General features: G+C 42.2%; 1 protein-coding gene across 5 annotated transcripts; it reads right to left on the bottom strand.

Annotated features, from left to right (window-relative positions):
- Nucleotides 1-4,871: 4,871 nt before the first annotated feature.
- On the bottom strand, nucleotides 4,872-14,241 carry MTERF2 (mitochondrial transcription termination factor 2). 5 transcript variants are annotated; one of them, XR_009702542.1, is made up of 3 exons: nucleotides 14,049-14,241; nucleotides 12,177-12,298; nucleotides 4,872-5,232 (listed from the first exon to the last, which is right to left on the bottom strand). XR_009702542.1 is itself a non-coding variant. In XM_061205309.1 (3 exons), the coding sequence occupies exon 3, from the start codon at nucleotides 7,056-7,058 to the stop codon at nucleotides 5,871-5,873; it is 1,188 nt and encodes a 395-aa protein (XP_061061292.1). In that variant the 5' UTR covers nucleotides 7,059-7,086; nucleotides 12,177-12,298; nucleotides 14,049-14,241; the 3' UTR covers nucleotides 5,726-5,870. The 5 variants fall into 5 exon arrangements, 4 of the variants coding, with proteins under 4 accessions (XP_061061292.1, XP_061061293.1, XP_061061294.1 ...); XM_061205309.1 differs by lacking the exon at nucleotides 4,872-5,232 and adding an exon at nucleotides 5,726-7,086; XM_061205310.1 differs by lacking the exon at nucleotides 4,872-5,232 and adding an exon at nucleotides 5,726-7,086 and having other exon boundaries at nucleotides 12,177-12,285.
- Nucleotides 14,242-15,807: the final 1,566 nt, after the last annotated feature.

Raw genomic sequence — 15,807 nt, 5'->3', positions numbered from 1 at the left:
TCCATAGATTAGCTTTGAATGTAAAATATATGTAAGTGCTTTCTGTGTTTGACAGGCTTTTAAAATGTCATCTTACACTCCTTTAAAGCAGCTGTAAACTTTGTACCATTTTCCAAGTCAACTTCAGGCAGGAAATTGAATTTTTTGGTTGCGGATGGTAAGTGTGTTGTGTCTCATTAACGTCTCATCATGTCTCATTCATTCTAAAAGAATATGACTTAGCTGGAATTCATCTTTTTGTTTTTCGTTTCATGTTCAGTTTCATAACAGTTTTAAAAGTGGCATTTCTCTTAACTAAGGGTTTAATCCCAGTCTGAAAAATCTTAATTTTCCTTCACTTAAGTTTGGAAATTTGCCACCATTCTGCAGACTTTTTTTTTTTTTTTTTTTAATGAGCAAGGGGAAGAAAGGAGGTGATGCTCTGGAGTAAGTCAAAATAGCATTCCTGAGAACTTAGATCACTCCAACACCCAAAGCTTAAGTGTGTGTTTGCAACCCACTAAGAGTTTTACATTAATAATGTGGATCAACAAATGGGTAAGAACAAAACTTAGCTTTTAAAAGCTTTCATAAATACCAGCAGGGATTGAAGTAAATCCACAAAGTTTCTTGAACCTTTCTACCATATACAAAACTGGAAAGTCAGTAGGGAGTTAAATTAATCAAAAATTAAATTGTTGTTTATTTCATCCAGTATGATTAAAGGTATATCTGTTGCTATATCTGGTCAAATGTCATAATTAGCAAAGGGTATTTAAAAAAAAAAACCAAAATTAATGGATGAACACTAAATAATGATCTAAGTAATGGTATTGAAGAATGTGTTTCCTGCTATTTGAAAGAAATTATTGCTTCATTGCTAGTTTATATTTCTAAATTATCTTCTTATCTTCATCGGCTCTGCTGTGCTTTGTACCTGAATTTCTAAATATAGACTTTAGTTTACTGTATGCTTGAATATTTATTTTCAACTTTGCTTGTCTTTAAAATCGCTTGAGGAAAAATGGTTGTAATTAATTTCTGCTACAGAAAAGCCACCTGGTACATTTTATCTCATCAAGTTTGTTTTAAATTTTAAATTATAACTTTGTTCAGGAGAGGCTTTGCAATGATAGCAGAGAACTTGTACAAATGAAGTTAGTTGTAGACGTTCTTGTTGAAATGAACTTGCCATTTGATGATATGTAAAGCTGTACACTTGAGTCTTTTTCAGTTTATTTCGTAGACTAGCAATTTGACCTGTTAAACAGTACTGGTTCACTTCAAGAAGCTAAGGTTGTTGTTGTATACACCTGGAGGCATCTCTTATTCAGCTTATCTTTTGAGTGGGTATTCGGCACAATGAGGATAAACTTGTGTGACCCACTTGAATGACTGATCTAATAATGTTGACGTTATTATTCCTGTACTTAGTGAAATGTCAGATGAAAATAACTGATGATTGAATAAATTTTTTTGTATTAAAGGAATGGGAAAAGAAGACATGAATCTTTAATAAAGCACTATGATCTGCAAAAGATGAACTGTTTCATAAAGATCTAAGGAAATGAAATTTTAAAACAGGGTAGTCTTAAAATTTTAGTTATATAGCAATTCAGAAAGTACTGTAGCCAGTTTTAAAATTTTTTGATACTAATGCACAAACATGACAGAACATCTCCAAATATGAATTTTGATGCCAACACAACAATGAAATACAAATATATTTTAAACAACTCTAATAAAGATTAAAAATGCAGATTTCTGGGTTTGACTGCAACTTGCTGAATCTCTGCAGGGTGGGATCCAAGACTGCACTTTAACAACCTCTGCAGGTGATTCTTTTGCAGTCTAAAATTTGGGAACTGATGGAGGAATTATAAAGTAGGGAGCACACTTCCCTCTGTCCTAAGCAGCTGTGGAACCAACTTAGACCTCTTACTGGCCAGAAGTGACTCAAAGGGATGGGAACCAGTTGGAGGAAGGAAGAAAATTGATATTTACTGGGCATCTACTTACCTACCAGGCACTGTCCATAAATTCTCTGATTTAATCAGTCTGAGGACCTTATGAGGAAAAGTATCTTTATTCCCTTTTTACAAATATGGAGCAAGCACAGTTCCAGTGTTAGTTGAATTTCCCGTAACACTTTTGAATTCGTGTAAGTCAGAACCTCTCCATCTTATGTCCAGAAGCAAAGGAGACTACTCAATAGCTAGTCCTTCATTCCGCTGCTGGCATTAGTGCTGCCTGTATGCTTGATTTACCAGGCTGTCTGATTTGAGCTCACTGTAAGTCTTCTGGGTGATCATATTTACTTTGGCAGCTAATTACACGTTGCCACAGAAAAGAATTTATACATAAACTGTTTAAAGGAAATCATGTATTTTGTTATAGCCTTTTTTTCACAGAGGAAATGAAATTTGACTCTAGTGTTTTATGTAAGGATACCTCCCCCTGTTATATTGTTGATTTTGAAAATCTAAAATTTTATTTGTAGGAAGATCTGAGTAAGAATGCAAGAATAGAAAAAGGCAGAGGTTCAAGGGCTAAAAGATAACGGACTAGGATTTGGTCTAAAGGACAGGTCAGTATACTGCATGTTTGACCATGAATGTGGATTTTTTTTTTGGTGTAAACTTTTCAAGTTAGAGTAAGCTACAAATGCATTTCTGTAACCATAACTGCCTCGTTTGCTGCTGTACTGACAAAGCTCTTCTTAAATTAATGGCCACAAAGCACACATGGCCACTCAACTCTGCTTTCTTATATATCTTCATGTTTGTTTACTTTCCTACTCCTCAAAATGACTATTTCATACCTCCTCTTTCCATCTCTCCTGCTATACTCCCCTCCTCCCATTCTAAATCTCTCTTTAAAAAGAGGCAACCAGACAGCAAGACTCCTGCCTCTCACAACGCACACTCTATCGACCTGCCTGCATCTGTTCCCATGCTCTGTGGACCAGGACTGGTATCTCTGCTCTTATCCTTCACTTCCTCAAGGATATTAATCCTTAAGATTAATTAATTTTCCGTCTCATCCATCTCTCTCTCCTTGGGTCATACCCATCGGCATATAAACATGTTCCACTATTTCCTTTCTTTAAAGAAAAATTAGTCTCAATCCCCATTTTTCTGCTACCTTTTGCAGCAAAACTTCTTGAAAAACTATATAGTCCCTGACTCTTCCTCATCTCTTCTTTAAAAAATATATTTATTTATTTATTTATTTTGGCTGCATTGGGTCTTTGTTGGTATGTGCGGGCTTTCTCTGGTTGCGGCGAGCGGGGGCTACTCTTCGTTGCAGTGCGCAGGTTTCATTGCGGTGGCTTCTCTGGTTGCAGAGCGTGGGCTCTAGGCACGCGGGCTTCAGTAGTTGCGACGTATTGGCTCAGTAGTTGTGGCTTGTAGGCTCTAGAGCGCAGGCTCAGTAGTTGTGGCGCACGGGCTTAGTTCCTGCGCAGCATGTGGGATCTTCCCGGACCAGGGCTCTGACCCATGTCTCCTGCATTGGCAGGCGGATTCTTAACCACTGCACCACCAGGGAAGCCCTCATCTCCTATTCTTTCAACCCACTCCAGCTGCCTTCTTACTTTTCTCATTCCACCAGAATTACTCTTTTTAAAAAAATTATTATTTTTGGCTGCATTGGGTCTTTGTTGCTGTGCATGGGCTTTCTCTAGTTGCGGTGAGCGGGGGCTACTCTTTTGTTGCAGTACGTGGGCGTCTCATTGCGGTGGCTTCTTTTGTTGCAGAGCATGGGCTCTAGGTGCGTGGGCTCCAGTAGTTGTGGCTCATGAGCTCGTGGCAGGCTCAGTAGTTGTGGCACATGGGCTTAGTTGCTCCACAGCATGTGGGATCTTCCTGGACCAGGGCTCAAACCTGTGTCCCCTGCATTGGCAGGCGGATTCTTAACCAGTGCACCACTAGGGAATCCCCCAGAATCACTCTTGATAGGGCCAACCAATAATTTCCCTTTAGTCAGATCCACTAGTCACGTCTCCTTATCTTAGTTGACCTCCCCATGGTATTCAATATTATTGAAAATGCCCTCTTTTCTTGGCAGACTTACTCTGGTCAATCCTTTCTAGGCTTGGTCAGCCACTACTCCAAATCTATCCTCTTTCTGGCAGTCTCACCCAGAGCTGTAGCTTCAAATACCATAGATATGCAGATGATCCCTGATTATCTGTATCTCCAGTCCTGATTTCTCACTACTCCAGACTTCACCATTTTTCTATTTGAAATCTCTGCTCAGATTCTTGTAGGCATCTCAAAATTGACATCTAACATAGAACTACCAAGGTGACCATATAATGTATAATGTATTCCAAACTGAGATACTTTTGAGGGTGAAAGCACTGCTGATAATTTCATCAGGACAGCAAGCATAAACTAAAATCTGCCAAAAGGTTTCCCATCACAATTAGAATGAGATCCTGTTCCTTAGGTGGACCTGTGATGCTCATCTTGTGTCACTCTTCCCATCACTTAACTCTGCCCCGACTATGCTGGCTGCCATGCTTTCTCTTGAACAGACATTTCTGTGTGACTTTGAGTAAGTGACTTACCCTCTCTGTGCCTGAATGTCCTCATCTGTTAGAACAATAAACAGTGGTACTCAGCTCTTAAAGAGTTGTAAAGCACAACGTGCCCAGCACTTAGTAGGTGCTGCACAGAGATACCTTTCGCTTTCCTAAGGAACTGAACAGATTGGGAGAGTGAGGGTTACCTGCATTTGCTGAATGAAGGAATAGAGTGAAGACGTGGCCTGCGTTTTTCATAATTTTTTCATGACTTAAGGCCATAGCGCAGATGTTTGAGTGTCAAGAGTCAATTGTTTGTGTATTTGTTACAGAGTTCAAACTCCACAGCTGAAAGTGAGCCAGTCTTTATTTGCATAATATTTATCTTGGAACAAAGTTTAGAAATAGAAACTTGAAACCTAACTAAAATCAGTACCAACCATCACACACTTTACCTTTCATATTTTACAGTCAGACCTGGATTTTCAGAAAGTTTATACAAATAAGATCATTTCAAATTTAAGGAATTTTACAGAGATTTTTCATAAAAATCCCTAAATTTGTAGTTGGTACTCTTTTAGCATATCAGGTAGGGGTGACTTTTCTTATGCCAACTCATAAGCAATCCTTTTTCTTTTCACAAGGTTTGAACAGAAGAGAGATCTTAGTAAATCTGGGCTCTGGCATGTGGCAGCTGGATGGCCCTCTTAAGCTTGTTTCCTCATCTGTAAAAAGGGGAAAGTTATAAATGCATATAAAAGTGTTTCATGAGATAAAATAGTCAATTTTAAACAAACTGACCACACAAATAAGCTCTAATTATTCCTTTTGATGGGCAATACTTGGTTCTCAAAGATATTCCCTTATTCCAACCTGGAGATGAAATCAACTTTCTCCACAAAAATGTATTAGAAGTTTGCTATGTTTCACTAAACACTAAGCTACAGAATTCACACCATAGTAGAGTGAATGTTTCAGAGCTGGTGGTGAGAAAGAAGGCTGGGTCTGCATCCCAAGTGAAATGTGCTATATGAGTAAAAACGTATCCATACTTTGAATGGAGTGCACTCGTCAGTTTCTTAGAAATTACTCACTTATAAAATATCACACTGATAGACCATTTAATAGTTTTTTGAAATAGCTCAAGGTCAAAATTACAAACTTTATTTAAAATAAATGCAATTTATATTTTTAAGTACAGCAATTGAGTGAGAGATGTTCTACTTAGAGGTCATTTAAACACAACTCAGAAGCTAAGTAGGTTCTTAAAATTACTGGTGCCCACAATATGCCGTAATCACTTAAGTTTTTGCTACTCGGTTTTACTCGGCACTGATAGAGAGAAGCAACGTCAGTCAGCAAGTTACTCTTCAACATTTAATGGTGCCACAGGATTAAATAATGGCCTTCCTTTTTTGGCCTGAATTTTACCAAAGTTAGCCTCAAACTCTTTTTTTGTTCCATTTAGATTTGCTAGATATCCATCCTTTATTCTATAGCCTAAGGAATTCAGTTTCCTTACCCTGTACTGTACTATTTGTGGCGTTAATTCAAGAACCTTTGGCGTCTCTCTTATCTGAGCTATGGAAATTCCTTCTTTCAATAATCCCTGAATTCTCTCTTCCAAAACTGGAACAGAATAATATAAAAGGGCAGGACATTTCAAAACTAATTGCTTCAGGTCATGATCAGTACATTTAAAAGCATTTTTAGAGAAGGACATACTGTTCTGTATACTTCTTGGGCAAAGTTGAAACAGAAATCCTTTGAGTTTGGAGAGAAGTTGGAGAATTTCAAAGTTTGTAAAGCCCTGCTCCTGGAGAAATTCTAGTGTTTCCTTTATAGATGCAGAAGAATTTAACAAAATAAATGGGTTTTGGCTTAATAATTTTAGTAGCCAAACTTTCATGTTGACCTCAGAGCCACCTAAATTTAGATAACTCTCTTGAAGAACCTTTATCATTTGCTTATTCTTCTCAACAGGAGTGTGAAAAATATTAGATGCAGTTGTCAAAAATCTACTAATGACCACATTTTTGAGTCCCAACTCTTGAAAGAATTGAACATTCAGCTTCTGGTTTTCCTGGTCTTTAACAGTAAAGAAAGATTCTGGAAACTGTTCTATTAACTTAACTAACTCTTTCTCGTTCTTGCAAACCGACTGCCAGAGTTCTCTCTGGGTGTTAACAGCAGGTGGACTGCAGATAATTGCTTCTGGGCAGTGTTCCAAGATACTGGCTACAGCAGTCTCATCGGCACCTACCTGTTGTAAAATATTTGCAATTTCTTCAACATAGGTTTCATCCTCCAGAAGTACCCATCCTTTTAATCTTCGAATTTTCCTGATGTCAACTGACAATTTATAGAGCTTTTCTACTGTCTTTTTATTTTCTCTATTTGACTGATTATCAGTTGTATAGGTGAAGGATGCTAGAAAAGGTGTGTATTTTGGAGCTGATAGCATCTTTCTGAAAGAACAGAGCCTGCAGGGCTGGGACCTCATCAGCAACTTCCATAACATGCCTGCAATCCACTGGCTAATTCCCACCATCCTGAGACTCAGAAGGTACTCATCATACCTATATGAAAGAAAATACAGGTTTTTAACATAAAGGGTGTTGACTTTTAGAATACAAACACAAATTTGAGCTGTAAGTAGTAAGCATGGAAATAAAACGGACTTAAATTAGACAACTCATGTGGAGTATATTAAATAGAGCCTCTTAAATAATTGATGAAGTAACTAATACACTGCTTCACATCTTAAACTTTATAAATACATTGTCTGTTTGAGCTTTGCAACAACCTCGTGCAGTAGTTAGCTCCATTTTACAGACCAGTAGCAAAACCACAAGGAGTTCAAAGATTCACAAACCTCAAATGTTATTTTGACACACATTCCCTTTCAACTCTGATACGTTTAGGTTTAGGACACATACACTATTTACACACACTCATTTTTTTGTTTTAACATTTTACATTTTCAAGCTGATGTTTAGCTGAAGCAAATACTTTTTAAGGAGGGGTGTCAACTCTAATTTTATATTTTAGAGTAAATATTTTTTTGCTAAATAACTTATCAAAATAAGTCAGTGAATTTGTTTTCTCTAAAATGAAGGAATAAATGTATGCTTTTTTATGAGAATTATGTGAAAAACTTTTTTATAAATCTAGAATTAAAATAAGTCTCAGCCAGGTAAAATGAGGAATGCCATGTGACTGCCCTAGTGAAGCCATAGAAAATCATGTTAGCTGTGGAATGGTGACCATGGCTTATTTCACTTAGCATAATGTCTTCAAGCTTCATACATTGTGTAGCATGTGTCAGGACAAATCGATTAATTTTAATTGGTCAAAGGATCAGGGAAGTTTCCCTTTCCTTTAGGATTCCTACTGCTTTTATGCATCAGATGAGAAGATAAAAATTCATCCCTATTTCCTTCTATATTTTTGTTTGAATTTTATTTATTTATTTTTCAGTCCCTGTTTTTTTTTTTAACATCTTTATTAGAGTATAATTGCTTTACAATGGTGTGTTAGTTTCTGCTTTATAACAAAGTGAATCAGCTATACCTATACATACATCCCCATATCTCCTCCCTCTGGCATCTCCCTCCCACCCTCCCTATCCCACCCCTCTAGGTGGACAAAAAGCACCAGGCTGATCTCCCTGTGCTATGCAGCTGCTTCCCACTAGCTAGCTATTTTACATTTGGTAGTGTATATATGTGACAGTTTTACTTCTTCCTTTCTGATTTGGATTCTTTTTACTTCTTTTTCTTCTCTGATTGCTGTGGCTAAAACTTCCAAAACTATGTTGAATAATAGTGGTGAGAGTGGGCAACCCTGTCTTGTTCCTGATATTAGTGGAAATGGTTTCAGTTTTTCACCATTGAGAACGATGTTGGCTGTGGGTTTGTCATAAATGGCCTTTATTATGTTGAGGTAAGTTCCCTATATGCGTACTTTCTGGAGGGTTTTTATCAAAAAATCGGTGTTGAATTTTGTCGAAAACTTCTTCTGCATCTATTGAGATGATCATATGGCTTTTCTCCTTCAATTTGTTAATATGATTTATCACATTGACTGATTTACATATATTGAAGAATCGTTGCATTCCTGGGATAAACCCCACTTGATCATGGTGTATGATCCTTTTAATGTGCTGCTGGATTCTGTTTGCTGGTATTTTGTTGAGGATTTTTGCATCTACGTTCATCAGTGAAATTGGCCTGTAGTTTTCTTTCTTTGTGATATCTTTGTCTGGTTTTGGTACCAGGGTGATGGTGGCCTCATAGAATGAGCTTGGGAGTGTTCCTCCCTCTGCTATATTTTGGAAGAGTTTGAGAAGGATAGGTGTTAGCTCTTCTCTAAATGTTTGATAGAACTTGTCTGTGAAGCCATCTGGTCCCAGGCTTTTGTCTGCTGGAAGATTTTAAATCACAGTTTCAATTTCAGTGCTTGTGATAGGTCTGTGTACATTTTCTATTTCTTCCTGGTTCAGTCTCGGAAGGCTGTGCTTTTCTAAGAATGTGTCCATTTCTTCCAGGTTGTCCATTTTATTGGCATAGAGTTGCTTGTAGTAATCTCTCATGATCCTTTGTATTTCTGCATTGTCAGTTGTTACTTCTCCTTTTTCATTTCTAATTCTGTTGATTTGAGTCTTCTCCCTTTTTTTCTTGATGAGTCTGGCTAATGGTTTATCAATTTTGTTTATCTTCTCAAAGAACCAGCTTTTAGTTTTACTGATCTTAGCTATCGTTTCCTTCATTTCTTTTTCATTTATTTCTGATCTGATCTTTATGATTTCTTTCCTTCTGCTAGCTTTGGGGGTTTTTTTGTTCTTCTTTCTCTAATTGCTTTAGGTGCAAGGTTAGGTTGTTTATTTGAGATGTTTGTTTCTTTCTCTATTTTTGGCTGCTTTGGGTCTTCATTGCTGCGTGCGGGCTTTTTCTAGTGTGGCAGGTGGGGGCTACTCTTCATTGTGGTGCGCGGGCTTCTCATTGCGGTGGCTTCTCTGGTCGTGAAGCATGGACTCTAGGCGCGCGGGATTCAGTAGTTGTAGCTTGTGGGCTCTAGAGCACAGGCTTAGTAGTTGTGGCGCACAGGCTTAGTTGCTCCACAGCATGTGGGGTCTTCCCGAACCAGGGCTCAAACCCATGTCCCCTGGATTGGCAGGTGGATTCTTAACCACTGCGCCACCAGGGAAGTCCCATTCCTTGTTTCTTGAGGTAGGATTGTATTGCTATAGACTTCCCTCTTAGAACTGCTTTTGCTGCGTCCCACAGGTTTTGGGTCATTGTGTTTTCATTATCATTTATTTCTAGGTATTTTCTGATGTCCTCTTTGATTTCTTCAGTGATCTCTTCATTATTTAGTAGTATATTATTTAGCCTCCCATGTGTTTGTATCTTTTACAGATTTTTTCCTATAATTGATATCTAGTCTCAGCGTTGTGGTCGGAAATGATACTTAATACGATTTCAATTTTCTTAAATTTACCAAGGCTTGATTTGTGACCCAAGATATGATCTATCCTGGAGAATGTTCCATGAGCACTTGAGATTTAATCCGCTGCTCCTGAGGCTGCTGGAAGAGATTTCCCTTTCTCTTCTTTGTTTGCACAGCTCCTGGGGTTCAGCTTTGGATTTGACCCCACCTCTGCGTGTAGGTCGCCTGAGGGCGTCTGTTCTTCACTCAGGATGGGGTTAAAGGAGCAGCTGATTAGGGGGCTCTGGCTCACTCAGGCTGGGGGGGAGGGGGGGTTTGGAACGTGGGGCGAGCCTGCAGCAGCAAAGGCCGGTGTGACATTGCAACAGCCTGAGGCGCGCCGTGTGTTCTCCCAGGGAAGTTGTCCCTGGATCACGGAACCCTGGCAGTGGTGGGCTGCACAGGCTTCCGGGAAGGGAGGTGTGGATAGTGACCTGTGCTTGCACACAGGCTTCTTGGTGGCTGCAGCAGCAGCCTTAGCGTCTCATGCCCGTCTCTGGGGTCCGCGCTGATAGCCTCAGCTCACACCTGTCTCTGGAGCTCATTTAGGTGGTGCTCTGAATCCCCTCTCTTCATGCACCCCAAAACAATGGTCTCTTGCCTCTTAGGCAGGTCCAGACTTTTTCCCGGACTCCCTCCCGGCTAGCTGTGGCTCACTAGCCCTCTTCAGGCTGTGTTCACGCAGCCAACCCCAGTCCTCTCCCTGGGATCTGAACTCCAAAGCTCGAGCCTCAGCTCCCAGCCCCCGCCCGCCCCGGCGGGTGAGCGGACAAGCCTCTCAGGCTAGTGAGAGTCGGCACCGATCCTCTGTGCGGGAATCTCTCCGCTTTGCCCTCTGCACCCCTATTGCTGCGCTCTCCTCTGTGGCTCCGAAGCTCCCCCCGTGCCCACCCCCCATCTCCACCAGTGAAGGGGCTTCCTAGTGTGTGGAAACTTTTCCTCCTTCACAGCTCCCTTCCCGAGGTGCAGGTCCCGTCCCTGTTCTTTTCTCTCTGTTTCTCCTTTTTTCTTTTGCCCTACCCAGGTGCGTGGGGAGTTTCTTGCCTTTTGGGAAGTCTGAGGTCTTCTGCCAGCATTCAGTAGGTGTTCTGTAGGAGTTGTTCCACATGTAGATGTAGTTTTGATGTATTTGTGGGGAGGAAGGTGATCTCCACGTCTTACTCCTCTGCCACGTTGAAGGCGCCTGACCTTTGTTTGAATTTTAAAAGCTAGCTCCTTTAATTCATTTGAAATTTCTGATTGTGAGCTAAGAATGTAAATAGATTTTATCAATAGCTTAGCTATCTCTAAGCACCATGTTTGAACAATCCTTTCCTTCCCCATGATTTGTGATGCCTCCTTTGTTATACTGTATTAAATGTAGTTTCTGTTTCTAGCTAGCCTCCGTCCTCACTCCCCTACTATTTTTGCAATTCCCTGAATGAGCCAGGTGGCTAATTTCCGGCCTTTGCTGCATACTTGGCTGCCTCTGCCAGAGCATCCTAAAACAATCTCTGGTCAACTCACTCTTTCACATCCCCCAACAACTATGTCAAATCTTCTCAACTCAGACCTCCAGCTTCCCCTGACACCCATTCTCTCCTTCACTCTCAACCAATATCCTTGCCTCTAACTTGTACAAAGAAAGGAGTGCAATTCATCACACCAAACATAAACCTTCTGCTATCTCCCCTTCCCTACAATGACATCTTTCATCATCCAGGGTAATTCCTGCTCCTGTGCTGATCCCAGCCTCTCTGGCCTGAAGTGTCTAGAGCCCTTCTTTCTCATGTATTCACTCCTTCAGCTGCATCCTCCTCTCTGAGGTTCCCACCCTTCACCTTAGTGGCTCTTTCTCTCTCTGCCCCTCCAACTAAAATCCCGTTTTTCTCTTCCCCTCAGGTTAATTCTTGCAGCTCCTTCTTTCTTTCCATTTCCTCTCTTCCTATTTATATAACTTCCCATAAAGACAACTTCCATGTGATTAAAGCCAATGAGTAGTTTTAGTTCCTCCCTCTTTTGACACCAGCAGTTTTCAGCACAGGTGACCACTTTCCCTGTGAAATACTCAAACCTGACTTCCAAAGCCTCCCACTCCCCTGGTTCTCCTCCTTCCTTCCTACACTCCTGACTGTCCTTTAGTTGTCTCCTCTGCAGGCTCATCTTCAAGGCTTGGTTCTAGGCCCTCTCCTCTTCTTACCTTAGAGTTTCTCCCCAGAGATCCTGTCCTCATCCGGGGCTTCTTAATCCACTCGGGCTTCTTTCCAGCTTCTTCTCAAAATGTGATCTTGTTACCTCGCTGCAATAAACTTTTCAATGGCACTTTAGGATAAAGGCATAAAGTAAAAAAGCCTTACCATGGCCTGCAAGGCCTCTTTGTCTTAGGCTTTGTCACCACCCAAATCTCCTGTCCCCCTCTGCCTGCACCAGCTGCACCAGCTTCCTTTCTGCCCCTGGTGCTTTACCTGTTCCCATCACAGGGTCTCTGAAGACTGAGGGTTACTCCCCATGCCCGCAATGCTCCTAACTCATAGGTCTAAGTGTCACTTTCTCAGGGAAAGTTCCCTGCCCTTCATGAATAGATGAGGCTTCCTGTCCCCCTGACAGGCTCTCTTATCACCATGGACTGTTCCTATGTGCCACTTGTCACAGCTGCAGCTGTTCATATGTGGTTTCTGTCTCACCCTCCATGAGGGCAGAGACGGTTTACTGCCATGTTCCAATGAATTGCTTCCCTACCTTTCACCTGGCTGGCACTGCTGACTCTAGGAGGCATTCCTGGGCAGGTGACTTTCATGTGTGCTCTTCCACAGCACCCTGCTCTTGACCCTACTGTGGCACTTATACTCCTGTAAGTTCTTCATTCATTCAACCAGTTTTTTGGTTTTTGTTTGTTTGGCTCATTCTGTGTGTCAGGCATTATGCTAGACACTAGCTTTTCTGCTAAAATGTTTCTTCATACCTTTGAATCACAGACCCACCAGAGAACACGGTGTGAGCCACACTCCCTCTCTTTCCCAAAAAAGGACCCATACTCACATTTTGCAAAAGACTTTAGCAGGATTCATGAGCACCCTGCAGTCTAACTATGAACAACCTGCACCAGATTGCAAGCACCTGGAAAGCAGGGTCTGCGTGCTCTTCTACTTTATCCCCTGTACCCAGCAAAGAACTTGGTCCACAGAAACAAAATCAGTATCTGTCAACTGAAACTCGATGACAAACCAAGTTCACTACAACTTAATGTAGTGGGTAAAGCTGTGGGCTGCCTGGGCTTAATTCCTGGTCATTAGTTGTGCTGTGACTTGAGGAAGTCACTTCACCTCTCTGTGCCTCAGTTTAAGCACCAGGAAAATGGCATCACTAGGTGTTCGTGAAGATTACATCCTGGGTGATTGTGAAGGTTAAATTAATTAATACCGTAAATCACAAAGCATTCAGAAACTCATTAAACCATCACAGCAACCCATTTTAAAGATGAGTTAACAGATGCACGTAAAGTAGCCCAAGGTTGGTCAGCTAATAAAGGGCAGACCTTGGATTCAAACCCAACAGCTTAGCTGAGTCCTGCTCTTAGCCCCAAGCTCTGCACATAGCAATGATCCAGGTAAATGTTTTCTAAATCACAACGTGGTTTATTTTCTGATACTTCATGTTTCTTAAGCGTTTTTGAGGAGTGAAACCCACTTCTGTAATATGCACAGTTTTCATAACACGGTCCCCTCGACGAATACCAGTAATTCAGTTAACTTCTACTTTTATAACATGTACGACCTGCTGACAGTTTCAAATTAACCCCAATGTTTGTAAGAAAGGAAAAACGAGGGCCCAAGGCAGAGGATATTGGGGAGCGATCGAAAGCCGCACATCCATCATGTGGGGCCTGCGCTTATCCAGAGAAACTTCCGACCGGCGGCGCCCCAGCGTCCACCCAGCGCCCGAGCCAGCCAAGCGGAGCTGAGCAGCTTGCGGGAAGTCTGGCTTCACGGTGGGCAGCTCCCGACTCCAGCCTCTCGGCCGCTGTGCGACCGGGGACGATCACCCCCAGGGGCGCAGGACCGGGGCGACTCACCTGTTGGCGTCCACTCTGCACAAGGCGCGAGTTCCGGGTCTCTGGCTCCGTCCTCCTTCCCTCCCCAGGCCGAGGCTCCCCGCGGCCTGGCGTCCTCCCGAGGCCTGGGAACAGGGGCCAGGGTCCCAAGCCGCCCACCAATTCCCCTCAGCAGCTCCGGCCCGGCTTCGCGGAACCCACAGACGCGCCCTAGAGCCCCCAACGCAGCCAATCAGGGCGCGGGGCGCAGGCTACGTGACCCTCCTGACGCAGCGCGGCGGGGCGGGGCCGGGCGGAGCGGAGGGGAGCTGCGGAGTTGGGCCAGCATGCGGATCGGCTGTGCGGGGAACAGCGCCTCTGGGCGGCAACTGTTGCCTCCGGCATTTTCTCACCCTTTCCCTCCCAGTATTTTAGAGAACTTGGAGTTTCAGTCCTTTTGTCCCTTGGGGAGTGTCACTAGCCTGGGAGAAAAAAAGGGTAGAAATAACTCAAACCGCTATATCTTTACGCTGTAGCCATTCAGAATTCCCAAAATTAGTCGATAGGTAAAGAACTAAGTTACAAAAGAAACGTAGTTTAAAAAATCCCGAAACTTCTCTAGTACATATCTAGCTTTCCTGCCCCCCTACCCGCCCCCCCCCAATCCAGCAGTCAGCTACAGTGTCTGATGCGTCTTTAACAGCCTCCCTCCTGCCTCTTTCACCCAAATACTCACCTTTTCTGATAAACTGCTAGGTGCTTTACAATCTAATTATTACCTGTGATGCCAACCTCATAGACTAACAAATTTCTCCTTAAAGCCAGGCTCAATGTCTGTCCCATTTATTCTCATATTTATCCATACACATATTTATGGCATGCCTGTTAAGTGTCAAGCATGTGAAGCTGCAATGACAAAACAGCGTTGCACAAGACAAGGGGGAATAAAGTACATTCCCTATCCTGATGAGGTTTACATTCTAGTGGAGGACAAAGACATTAACAACCAATGACATGATTAATCGCAACTAGAGTTAAATGTTTCCAAGGACAGGGTGCCCTGACTGGCCTAGCTGTCCTATGTTGGGGGTGGAGTTGGGGGTCAGGAAAGCTGTGATTTTCCCAGCCTGTAGGCCCCTCACTTTGCGTATTTCATAGTATACTGTGCACAGTTCTAACACAGCCTTAACATGCAGCACTGTAATTCTTCAAGATGGCCCTCTCTCCTTGTGGAGTGAACTCCTTGTGGATACTGATGAATTAATTTTCCTATGAACAGTGCTTGGCATATGGTAGGGACTCAGGAAATGCTAACCAAATCTTTGAGTCTAGACTTATTACCCAGTTTGTGCTCAATGGCTTTGTTTAGAGGGACTGACAAGTTGCACTTTAATTCCACAGAGTAGCAGCAAGAATCCTGGCTCCTTGTCTCTAGGTCAACTTTGATCTCCAGGATATTCTAGAATTAACTGGGTGGCTGATGTATGTGAGGTAGGGGAGTGTTTGTCCTGTAACCCTTCTCCCTCTGAGTTACCCGTATACAAAAACCCCATTATTCATGGCTTTATCGCACTCTTTTTCCTGAAATACAAGGATCTGGGGTCCAGACTAACCAAAGTGTGTCACCTGCATCTAGGAAAAGTGAATTAAACTGGGACACAGAAAAGAGAAGGACGTTAAGGAATGTAAACTAGGGCCGTTAAGGAATGTAAACTAGGGCCTTAGAACTGCATGCTGCAGTCACTGGTCAGGAGGGAGGGAGCAGAGATGTGCATTAAGGTGCTAGCAGCTTGTATCAGGG

Source organism: Eubalaena glacialis, chromosome 11, assembly GCF_028564815.1.
Source record: "Eubalaena glacialis isolate mEubGla1 chromosome 11, mEubGla1.1.hap2.+ XY, whole genome shotgun sequence".
Lineage (NCBI taxonomy): Eukaryota > Metazoa > Chordata > Mammalia > Artiodactyla > Balaenidae > Eubalaena > Eubalaena glacialis.
This window is presented reverse-complemented; position numbering and strand designations above follow the sequence as displayed.